The 12151-nt window shown below is 43.4% G+C and overlaps 1 protein-coding gene across 1 annotated transcript; it reads left to right on the forward strand.

The window, feature by feature from the left end:
- Nucleotides 1–5335: 5335 nt before the first annotated feature.
- On the forward strand, nt 5336–11760 carry CDKN3 (cyclin dependent kinase inhibitor 3; the record flags this gene model as incomplete). The annotated part of the gene is made up of 8 exons (XM_080618261.1): nt 5336–5347; nt 5445–5533; nt 6243–6298; nt 6957–7001; nt 8377–8599; nt 9498–9529; nt 10339–10442; nt 11674–11760. The coding sequence occupies 8 exons, from the start codon at nt 5336–5338 to the stop codon at nt 11758–11760; spliced, it is 648 nt and encodes a 215-aa protein (XP_080474387.1).
- Between the last annotated feature and the right edge of the window lie 391 nt (nt 11761–12151).

Here is a 12151-nt window from a genome sequence, read left to right on the forward strand (position 1 = left end):
GGCTGCACTCTGCTTAGAAGTGTAGAAGATCATCTGCACTAACAATTGCCAGTAACCATTATAAAACTGCATGGAATGCTATTTCATTTACCTACAACACTGTTTTTCATCAACCAGCTTTAGGGCCAAATCTCAGTTCAATAGACAAGTAGGACTTACAGAGCTAGACAGAACTTAAGCCCCTTTGTGCTTCTTTCAACTCATAATTCCATAGTACTATCCTGGCAAAACAATCCATAAATCCAGTTTTATGGCAGCAGCAACAGCATAAAACACCATATTCACAAGTAAGTCACACTACAAGCCAAGAGCTACTCTCAGTAGGCAGGGTGGTTCTGTTCAAAGCTACAGAGAAATGATAGTTTTGAAGTTTTATTGACAGAAAAGACAGCCAATCCATGAACCTTCTGTTTCCAGCCAGCTGTCAGCCACAAATGTATTTGGGTTGTGATGGAAAGCAATGAAAACCCACATGGACATGAAGAAAAGAAGTTCTCTCAGAAAATTTGGAGTAGGAAGGTAGATGTTCTGAAATAACAAACCTTGCAAAGAACCTGGCTTCATCAACACATTGGCTTGGAGCAGACAATCACCATTCACAAATATTTGTGTAGGTGTCTTCTTGGCATGGTATTTATCTTTGAACAAGATATGTGCTAAGACTATATACCATCAAGCTCTTTTGGTCCTTCTTTCACACTAAGGAGAGACTATGCCTGTCTCTGTATACATACCAGTTTACTTCCAGGCTTTTACATGAGATAAATCAATTATTTATTTTGTCTGAGAAACCTGAGTGCAGAATAGCAGATAGGAGATACCACACATACGAGCCACATATGAGAGTCCTCAGGGATGAGGGCTCTTTCCCTGACCCAAGGACAGTAAAAGCAGGTTAGGCTTAACTGCATTTGTCTGGCAGTTAGAATTTTAACACTACTGATATGACAACCCGTGAACTCAGGGTATAAAGGTCTTCACCTTGTCTTTGCACACAGACATGAGAACCAGGTATAACCAGGGTGACATCTGAAAGCCACCTGACTCTCAGGAGCTTGACCGTTTGCTCAGAAACAAGAAATAAAAATTACCCAAACCCCCAAATAGGTTTATACAAAATAGGATTGCTCCCAAATAGGATTGCTTTCATAGGAGTCAGAGTTGGCTCTATGACAAAACTCTCAGCTAACCCACCAGGCCTGTCTGGATATTCAAAAATCTCTGACATTACAAATTTTCTTACATTACAGATTTTGTATGTGTCAGACCACAAACCCATTCTACATATATGTATTTAAAGCCTGGAACATTGTGCTCCTTGGAAAACCTTGCTGTTCAACTTCCCTCACTGTAAACTATTTTTAATACCTCTGGGGGGGTATTTATCATTGCATTAGAGGCATAAGTGTCTTATGTCATGTAACGTAAGTGTTATTATCTCTCTCAAAATAAAAAGCAACCAAAAAAAACATAACCCCAAGCAGCTACCATGTAAATATAAACTTACCACTCATTAATTGCTGTTGTCAACACCCACAGTAAGCAATTATTTTCTTACATGAAGTAGAGACTTCCCATATTCTAACTGTTGTTCATTGCCTCTTCTCTTTCTGCTACACACCTCTAAGAATAGTCTGGATCTTTTTTTGACCCTCCCATTTGGTACTTGTAGACAGCAGTTCCTAGCCCAACCATTTATCTAAAAGGCCAATTAAAATTCTGGTTAAGTCAAACCTTCTTCATCACCCTCTCTCACCAATGAAATAAATCTTCCAAACTGTGTATTTCAGCCCATTCCTGTGACTATTTTTCTTCACTTTGCACAGGCCTCCAAAACTGACAAAAATTTCCAGAAGGTAAAGCTTTGGTGTAGATACATTCCTTTTTATAAGCCAAAAGGACACTTTCTTGTAGACCAGCTCGTGTTAGTCTTTCCTATAAAATACACCACAAACAAGCCGACCTAGACACTTTAGCACATTACAATTTTATGTGCTGGGCAACAGCTCAAGTTAAGAATTAAACAGAGAACCCTAAGGCAGTCAGCTAATATTTGTCATAATAAACATAATATTTGTCATTTAATGCTGCAAGATGCCTAAGGTAATAAGGAAACTCACAGGATCTCCTCAGGTTTGGGTTTGGGTTTTTTTTTTTTCCCCCACCTTTTCCCTATATTAACTTCAGATTTCATACTTACATACTGTACCTATTCATCTCTCCCGCAGCAGATCCTAAGTTCCAGCCACACATTCTGAAGGCTCCTTGACATCACCTGCTGTTATTACCATTTTAGATTCCATGCAACGCTGCACTGATTTCTACCACGTGAAGGCACCCAAACTCCAGAGAATTCTTTTAATCTTTTCAAACAACCAGAAGTATTACCACTGTTGCTATTTAGTATTGTTGCTATACAAGCTCAATATTAGTGAAAGGTGTGCAGCTGCAGCAAAGAAAGCCAACAAGATGCTGGGTTACCTCAACAAGAGCATCACCAGCAGAGATATAGATGTATTGTCCCATCTAGTCAGTGCTTGTCAGGTCACACCAGGAATATTGTATACAGTTTTGGTCCTCACTATACAAAAAAAGATGTGGACAGGCTGGAGAGGGTCCATAAAGATATAACCCTCAAAGTTAGTCTGAAATACCTTTCACAGGAATAGGCAAAATCAATCACAGAGGAAAAAAAAAAACCAGTAAATTTCACATCCACATCAAACGGTATAAGTGTTACACATAAATTCTAAGGAGATCCAAGCTAATAAGACACTGAACAGAAGAAAATAACATACCTGTTCCTTCACACAGTGGCTGTAGAAGTTAATAAAATGATGCTTGCAGCTACAGTAGCTGGCTGTCTCCTGTTGCTTCAGTTCTTAAGCAGAATTTATTCCCATTGCTCATCTGCATAATTTTAATCCTCTATTACGCTCATTAATGTAATTTTTGTACATTTGCTGTCATATTCTGGGTTTTAATAAACTGGTCTTCTCAAGCCTCTCATCATGTTTCTTTATTCCCTGAACCTACCTTAAATCCTGCAATGCCAAGCAATTTGCTTCTATGATCCTCCTCAAGAAGCTTCATTGAAACCTCAATCTGTGGAACTAACATTACCTGTGTTAAACTAAAATCTCCACACCTGGAGATCCTTGCACTGGTCCTACTGGGAATCCCACTAAATCCAAACCACGTCAGGAATTTGTACACAGCCACTCTTTTGACTTCAAACAAGATCTATCAAAGTCTCTGATGTCATCCTCTAGGTCAATGCCAAAAAACACTGTTTGTGCCTGGTTCCTTCACAACACAGTTCTATACAGGTCTGAACACAGGCTGTAGAAATGCCTTTATAAAGTTTTTAACAACACAATTCCACACTATCAATTTATGCATTTCTTCCTGTTAATAAATGGACAGAATTACTGGCACCATAAACCAGAAATGACGCAAAAAGAGGTCTACTAAAATGTTCTAAGCATGGGCAACAACCTAGCTCTTAAAAATGAGGAAGCCGGAATCTTTTTTCCCCCTCCCCGAAGCCATCTTTCAGGCTTACATGAAAACCTCCATGCAATATCCCTAAAACCTGTTTGCACAGAACATTTGAGAAGAGGACCATGTCAACAGCAGGGTGAACACATCTAGAGCCTGAATTTTCCATGGAATGTCACAAGGGCATACACCACAGCCACCTTTAGCTTTCCTTCTGCATGGAGTTATGACTTGGCTATCTAAGCAGCAACACTAAAAGCACATCTGTGAGGCCTGGACAGTCCCAAAAGCTAGACGTCTTACTGCTGCCAGAATATCTGACATTAACTCCACGGTTTAAAAGAGCAAACATTCCTCATTTTCTGCTTTTAGAAAGCCCTATTTTCTCTGCACCCAGAACTGACCACACAAAAACCTCTGCAGGGCAGCTGGGAGCCACTTGAAATCTCCCCTGCACCCACAAAGGCCACAGCCACACACAAAGACCATGCAAATGCAAAAAAGTGGCCACCACACTTCACTGCAGCCCAATAAAGTCAAGCACACCCCTGCTGTCACATGTGCTGTGAGTGAACACTCCCATCTGCCTCCATTGCTTACTCACAGCCTGTGTGGATGTATATTCTTTATTCCAGAGCCCCACAGTTGAGGAAGGGTCCATTCCTTCAGCTTTTTCCTCTCACCCTCTCCTGGGTTCAGCAGTAGCAGTCATTTTTCTCCTTCTTAGTAGCTGGTGCAGTGCTGGGGTTTTGACTTTAAGCCTGGGAACAGCACTGATAACACCGATGTTTTTAGTTGCTGGTCAGTACTGTTTACTCTGAACAAGGACTTTGTGAGCCTCATGCTCTGCCAGGGAGGAGGGGAAGCCAGGAGGAAACAGAGACAGGGCACCTGACCCAAACTAACCAAAGAGGTATTCCATACCACAGCACGTCATGCCCAGTATATAAACTGGGGGCAGTTACCCAGAAGGGCCAGATCACTGCTCGAGTCAGGCTGGGTATCTGTCGGCGGGTGGTGAGCAGTTGTATTCTCTTCCCTCATTATTTCCCTTATCATTATTATTATTGGTGGTAGCAGTAGTGATGTGTGTTATACCTTAGTTACTGGACTGCGCTTATCTCAACCCGTGGCAGTTACATTCTTCTATTCTCCTCCCCATCCCTCCGGGAGCTGGGGGGAGGAAGGGGTGGGGGAGTGAGCAAGTGGCTGCATGGTTCTGGGTTGCCGGCTGGACTTAGATCACGACGCACCTCACCTGCACTAAGCACCCCACAGGTGATATAAGCCCGGTAGAGGGAAATGGAAATAAAATGATAAAGCTGCAGGTGCGTGGGAAGTCAAGGAGTGCATGCCTCCTGTGTGCTTTCCAGCACATTTACCTCAGGAATAGCATCCCAGGTGAAAAGGACCAAGGACAATGTGGAAGCAAACCACAGTAAGCCAGTGCAAAGGCTATTTCCACCCCTTTTTGAGTCAGAAAGGCAAAGCTGGCTTCAACAAATGAATTAAGTGGGGAGGAAGGCAGCACCTTCACTGTCCGTCCCTCACGGAGCCCCCGGGCTCGAGACACCGCCCCTTCCCACCACACCACCTCAGCCAATCAACGCAAAGATGACAGCCGCAGGCTTCGGTTCGTTTTCCTTTAAGCCCGCCTCTGCCTCGTTGCCAGCCAATCAGAATGCACCATCGTGAAACCTTCGGGAAGGCATTCCACGCATCCGGTGCGCGACAGTTTTCCATTGGAGGAAGGGAGGCAAGCGCTCAGCCAATGAGATAGCACAGGGTAGCTGGTGGGGACAGTTCAAACCGGTAGCTGCCCAGGAGCGACGCCATGGTGAAGCAGGTGAGGGTTGGGGCTATGATCGGACCGGGATCCCCCAGCGCTGCCTTAGAGGAGGAGGGAGCCTCGGCCCCCAGGTGAACTCCTCCCTCTCCTCCAGCCACAGGCCTGCGCGATGTTGGTGGGTGACTTTGACTCCTCTGATGAAGACGATGCTGAGGAGGACACGAAGCCGTTCCTTATTTCCTGGTGAGACGTACCCTGAGGCGGGGGCTGGTGTCTTCCCTCAGAAACTCCACAGGAATTAGCGTTAAATTCCTGTCTTGCAAAACGGAAGGGCTTTTTCCTGAAGGAAACCGCTGCCGGGCTCTAGTGCCCTGTCAGAGCAAGGACGGGAGGTCGTGGTTGCCAGGATAGTGCCCCTGACAAGGGATTAAGTTGGTGCTGCTGCAGAGAAACAAACAAAAATAGCAGCCTTTCAGTACCTAAAGGATGCCTGCCAGAAAGCTCGAGAGAGGCTTTTGACAAGGGCTTGTAGTGATAGGACAAGGGGAAATGGCTTTAAACTGACAGAGGGGAGATTTAGATTAGATATTAGGAAGAAGTTCTTCCCTGTGAGGGTGGTGAGGCACTGACACAGGTTGCCCAGAGAAGCTGTGGCTGTCCCATCCCTGACAGTGTTCAAGGCCAGGTTGGACGGGGCTTGGAGTAACCTGGTCTGGTGGAAGGTGTCCCTGCCTGTGGCACAGGGTTGGAACTGGGTGAGCTTGAAGGTCCCTTACAACCCAAACCATTCCGTGATGTGAGGCCAGCTCCACTTTGGAAGTGTTTACTAGTCACTGTCAGTCTATATACCTACCTAGTCTAAGTGTAGTCTAGTCTACCTACCTATATAGGCAGGTATTTTTATTCAAAGAATAAAGTGTTCTCTTCTCATTTTTATCTTATTTCCTGACAGGTTGCCTTTGCCTCCTGTCTGCTCTTCTGAGTTCCTGGGATTATGTTCCCTTCCAGGTAAGAAGCATTCACTGAAGTTTGCAGGCCTGTTTGAAGCTGAAAAGAGGTAATAACTTGTCCCCCACAATTATGTGTTGCATTTACTCAGTGCAGTGACTTGCTTTGTAATCTACCACTGGAATAATTGTTTTAGAAATACCAAAGCTAATTTAGATGAAAGATCATATGGCAGAGTGGTAAGAGAATAGTGAAGAGGAAGAATTTTTAATGTGATTTATGCTGAGTATTACAGAACAGGGAACTTACTTTCCTATTAGTCAACTAGAAAATCTTAAATGAACTCTATCCAGCCCTTTTTCTCTCTCTTTTTTTTTTTTTTTTGCGTTTTGTGAGGCTTTTGTATTTTATTTTATTTTCATAGTTGTACCCAGATTTATAACATCCAAACTTTTCATCTGGAAAATGCATAGCAGCTTAAAACCTTGGGCAGATGTTTTCAATCCTATCACATTATAGTATTAAGCAGATAATGGTGCTTAAACTGACTTCTGCACTAGTGATCTATTTGCAAAAATAAGAACTGTGTTTTACTTGGAGTGTGGCTTTGTTCTTTGGTTTGGGGGGGAGGTTGTATGTGCTCTGTTCTTCATCTGTAGCAGCCATTCCATAAATGTCACTTACCCACAGTGGTAATTGTCACTCATTATTTTTTTAGGTTGCAGGTTTAAAGGTATTAGAAGAAATCTTCAGAAAGATATAGGTGAGTCTTCTGGCCAGTGTGTAAGTACCTCACATTTCCATGTAACAGCAAGAACAATGTGCAGGTAAACTGAAAGCATAAGTTACTAGAGGTTTACTTTGTCTTTGTCTGGAGACTGCTGGAGTTGCTGCTCATCTAATCTGGGCATAAGGATCCAGACACGTGGTATCTAAACTAGTGGTGTTTTACTGATGCTTTTACAGTGGTTGCTATAGTTGTCCATGTACATGCCACGATATTGCGTGAATGCAAGGTAGTTATTTATAAAGGCTTGCTGGGGGTATGTTCAACAGCAGTGTCTATCTGAGTTTCAGTAATGCTGTGCTTAAAGACACAGCAAGTATGTTAGCACAGTCACTGTTATGAGTACTAGACATCATTCTAAAGTGTGCAGTGCCACTTTCTCTGTGGCTTCTCTACCAAATATTGAATAAATAGTCAGGGTGTTTCCAGGCTGGAGCTAAACAGGCATCTGTGTATCTTTCACAGTAACCATGAGGTCTGCTAAGTCATGTGCAGGAGACTGCATCTTCAAAGCAGATAGGGTCAAGATGAATTACAAACTTTTAATCTCTCCTTCCCAGAGAAAAGTGAGATTGAGATTGGAAAGATGAAATTATGCAAAGATTTGTGCTGGATATTCATCTATAGACACTAGAAGAGCAGAAACTAATAGCAAAACAAAAATAGCAGCCTTCTAATACCTAAAAGAGGCTTATAAGAAAGCTGGAGAGGGACTTTTGACAAAGGCATGTAGTGATAGGAAAAGGGGGAATGGCTTTAACCTGACAGAGGGGAGATTTAGATTAGATATTAGGAAGTTCTTCACTTCTTCACAGGTGGTGAGGCCCTGGCACAGGTTGCCCAGATAAACTATGGCTGCCCCATCCCTGGCAGTGTTCAAGGCCAGGTTGGACGGGGCTTGGAGCAACCTGGTTCTGGTGGAAGGTGTCCCTGCCTGTGGCAGAGGGTTGGAACTGGGTGATCTTTAAGGTCCCTTACAACCCAAACCATTCTGTGATTCTAAGATTCAAAACCCCATAGTGTTTGGACACAGTCACAGCTGGAGACAAGACAGAATCATGCTTAAGGTAGCAGCAGTAGCAGACTGTTCCAAATGCCAGCATGCCTTCTAGTTAGGCTTGTCTCAAGACTCACTCTGAACTGAGAAAATTCCTCTCAGGGCTTACCTGAAAGCAAATGTGGGAGAGTCTCAGTAGAAGTAAATGCTGCTCAAAGCAAAGTTGCTGACTCCTGCTGGCTTAACCTCAAAGATTAAACAAGAGAATCAGTACCAAGTAGCTTATCTGTTTATCCTTGAGCGTGACAGGCTCAAGGCTTTTGTTTATTTGCAAGTGTCTTAATCTGTTTGCAGAAGAACTAAAGAGCTGTGGTACCCAGGATATATTTGTGCTCTGTACCAGAGGAGAGCTCTTAAAATACCGAGTACCAAACCTAATAGATGCCTACCAACAGCATGGGATCTGTGTGCACCACTATCCTATTCCCGATGGGGACGCTCCTGACATTGCAAAGTGCTGCAAAATCCTGGAAGAGCTCAGAAGCTGCCTGGAAAGTAACAGGAAAACAATTGTACAGTAGGTTCTGGTTGTCTCTCGTTCACCCCATGTTCTGTAAAAGATACCAGCTTCTCTCTAGATGTTTGACCAGCTGAAACAGAATCCTCTCAAACAGTTGCATTCTTTAGAGTTAGTTCAAGCTGTGAAAAACTGCTGTTTCTTCTCATGCATCTTTTTGAACTATTTTGTCCTTTGTAAGATTTGAATCTCTCCTTTCCCCTTAACTCTGTCCAGCAAGCCCTTCAAAGTGTGTTGGATGGCACCACATTTCTCATTGCTGCTAGCCTAGCTGGATGAGAGTTGGATACAATATGAGTTGTAAACTGAAGCAGCTGTTTCAGAGGATACCACACCTCTGAGCTATTTAACAGGGACTCTGAAGGTTCCGGCAGTGCAAAATTCACTCTTAAATTGCATGATACTCATGTAAAGTTATTTCTTTGGACACCTGTAGCTGAACTCAGGGTAGAGAGGAAGAGCTTTCCAAGTTCTGTGCATGACCCTGCTGACAGCTCTCACACATATGTCAATGGAGTCCTTGGGCTTCCTGCTGATGCAAAACCCTGCTCGCAGCTATCATCCAAGCTTTAATGTGGAGTAGGAATGAAAGAAAATTGAGGGTGTTCATCTTCATGCTGTTTTGTGTCCTCCTGTGCCATTGAGACTATCCCCATCAATGAAGGGGAATGTTAAAACCACGGTTTCTCTAGAAAAATGCTACTTAAGGAAGGTCTGAAGAATAAGTGGAGATAGTCTTGTAGGTATTTCTGTAGAAATTCCTATTCTGACTTTCTTGCACCACTGCTCCTCTTGATTATATTGAGACAAGAATTATCTATGAATTTTGTATTATGGAGGCTCTGGGTGTTGCAGTGTACTACAACATGTTACAACCAAATGTTTTCTTCTCTTTCAGCTGTTACGGTGGCCTTGGACGCTCATGTCTCAGTAAGCAGTTGTTTTCCCCTTCTCAATGCCTGACTAACCCATCTTACAAACCAATTCTTGTGAAACAGCTCTGTCTAAAGTAGCCAAATTCTGCTTGAAGCTTACCTGTGGTTACAGTGCAAACTGTGGCTACAGGTAGCAGGCTAGTTAATATATTTGGGCTCATTTCTTGTGAAAGGTACTATCAAATGGTAGTAACATTAGCTGCCTGTATAGAAACCCTTTGGGATGAGTGACATAAGTATTTCGTGCTATAGACCTGAGTTTGTAGGTGAGGAGGGTCAGGCAGGGTCAGTCTTTCAGTGAGGCTGACGGAAAGTTCTCTCATATTTTCTGACTCTACATTTTTGCTGCAGATTTTACTTTTCTCTGACTGATGAGATTGCACTTTTCTATAAACATCTGCTCAGGAAAAGGAGATGACCCTATTCCTCTGAGTCTTTCCTCAGTGCAGTGTTTCCCCTAAAGCTTTCAGCAAATGTGATCAAAAGACACAAAGGGGAATTAACTGGGTGTACTGTGATTCTTGAAGAGCCTAGAATTTGCATCCCAAATGCTGCTGGAAAAGCAGGGGGGGAAACAGTGGGAGGGTTTTCACCAATTTCCAATGCCTGCAGGCTTAGGCAGGAGCAGCAGGTGAACAAAGCCAATGTCAAGAAACAGCATTCAGCAAAAGATCCAACAGATCTGTGATGCTGTTGTGACAAGGTTGAGTTTTGCTGGACTGGTTTTCATGGAACAAACCATGCAGAAGTGGTGCAGTGCACAGTGCTCAGTAGCATGTGTGTTTCTGTACCTTTCTCTTACAGTAGCTGCATGTCTCCTGCTTCAGCTTTCGGATTCTCTGGCACCTCAGCAAGTAATCGACAGCCTCAGAAACCTGAGAGGATCTGGGGCGATACAGACCATCAAGGTAATGAAGCTAGAGCAGGCAATGCATGTGCTGAAATGAGAGTGGAGAACTTGCACAGCCCTCCACAAAGGGATCCCTCTGTCTGTCTGAGAGACTCCACAGCTGGTGCCCCTGCTGCTCCCCAGGGTTCAGCTACTTCTAGCTTTCTGCTTCCATGCTGATTCTGTCTCGTTCTGCCCCTGCTGAATTCACCAGCTGTTCTGCCTGTCTGCTCTTCATCATTAGTAAGTTTCTGCTTTCTTCTTATCCCTGCTCATAACTATTCTCTCTTTCTCTGGTGCTCATGTTCTACTCACAACTTGGACACCTGCTTGATTTTTCTGCCTTGGTTTTGTTCCACCCTCCTAACCCAGCCATATTCATCTTCTGTAGATATCGCATCAATCTACTGGCAGGTTTTTTTTTAAGAAGTATCCCTAGCATTAGTGGTGAAACCTACATGGACAGAGGCCTAAGTTACTGAGCATAATGGCTTTTACTACTTTTGGTGGGATTTTCAGCTACATTTTCTGTTGATAGGAGTCCTAGATGTAATGCTCTTAACACAGTTCTGTGTACAGGAAAGAGGATCTGATGTTTTAAGAGTTTACAAGATGGTAGTTTCTGAAGAGAAAACTTGCCTAAAAACTGTCTCTGTTAGCTCTAAGCCTTTCTGGAAGGCAGGTCTTGTTTAAACTATTCATTGAAAACCAGTTTTCCACAACCCAAGAGGCGGGTGGGGAGCAGCTTGTGTCCTTGACTGAAGAGCAACTCTCACAGACACTTGGGTCGGATGATTTGTCCTTCAGCTTCTGCTGAGCAGTGGTTTTATTTCACTTTGAATTCATAACTTTTTTGAGCATATGATGTATGAGTTGACCTAAGAACTCTTACTACAAACTGTTGTACATGATACTTAGTCCACATCAAGGACTTGTTATGGAAAGACTAATATTCTTGGTGACTCAAGTAAAGCAGCTTTGAATTCTGACATGAAACTCCCACCTATGAGGCCCATGGTTTGTGTTAGTTTGAGCTCATGTGTGGCCTTTATGAGGAACCACAGGATCCAAGCCAAGATCCATTTAACTTCTGTCTGATGGTGAAAAATCACAGAGTATTTGGAGTCAGCACAAGAAGAACAAATAAATGGACTAGAGGGTGCAGTTTTCATCCTGGGGTATCAGCAGCTTTGTAAGATGGGTACTGCCTCTTCTGAGCACTCACTGCAAATCTGGTTGTGCTTTTTCAGCAGTACAATTACCTCCATGACTTCCGAGAGAACCTGGCTGCACACCTTGTGACAAAGAATACAACACCGAGATCGGTGTCGCGGTAGCTAATACCAGTGTGGTGTGTCTTTGTGTCTACATGGCTGCAGCAGGCAGACACTTGGGCAAGACACCTCGCTCCTGACCTTTACAGTCTCTTCATTGGTACTGCATGTATGACACTGCTGCTTGCTTCCAAATCTGTGTGTAAAGCTTTGGGGTGTAGGGGAAGGAAATCCTACGGGACATTCAGCATCTTCTTCTATTTGGTAGTCTTTAATATGCATGGCCTTAAAAACACATGGAAGTGGACTTGTGTTCATTGCTGTTCTGCTGGTGGCCTACATGCCTCATCTCATGCACTTCTTTGTAATATTATAATGACTTTTGCACAATGTCTTCACTTTTAGCATCACTTGGTACCAACCACACACATCTGCTGCCATTGAACCGATATGC

This window comes from Psittacula echo (assembly GCF_963264785.1).
Source record: "Psittacula echo genome assembly, chromosome: 5".
NCBI classification, from domain to species: domain Eukaryota; kingdom Metazoa; phylum Chordata; class Aves; order Psittaciformes; family Psittacidae; genus Psittacula; species Psittacula echo.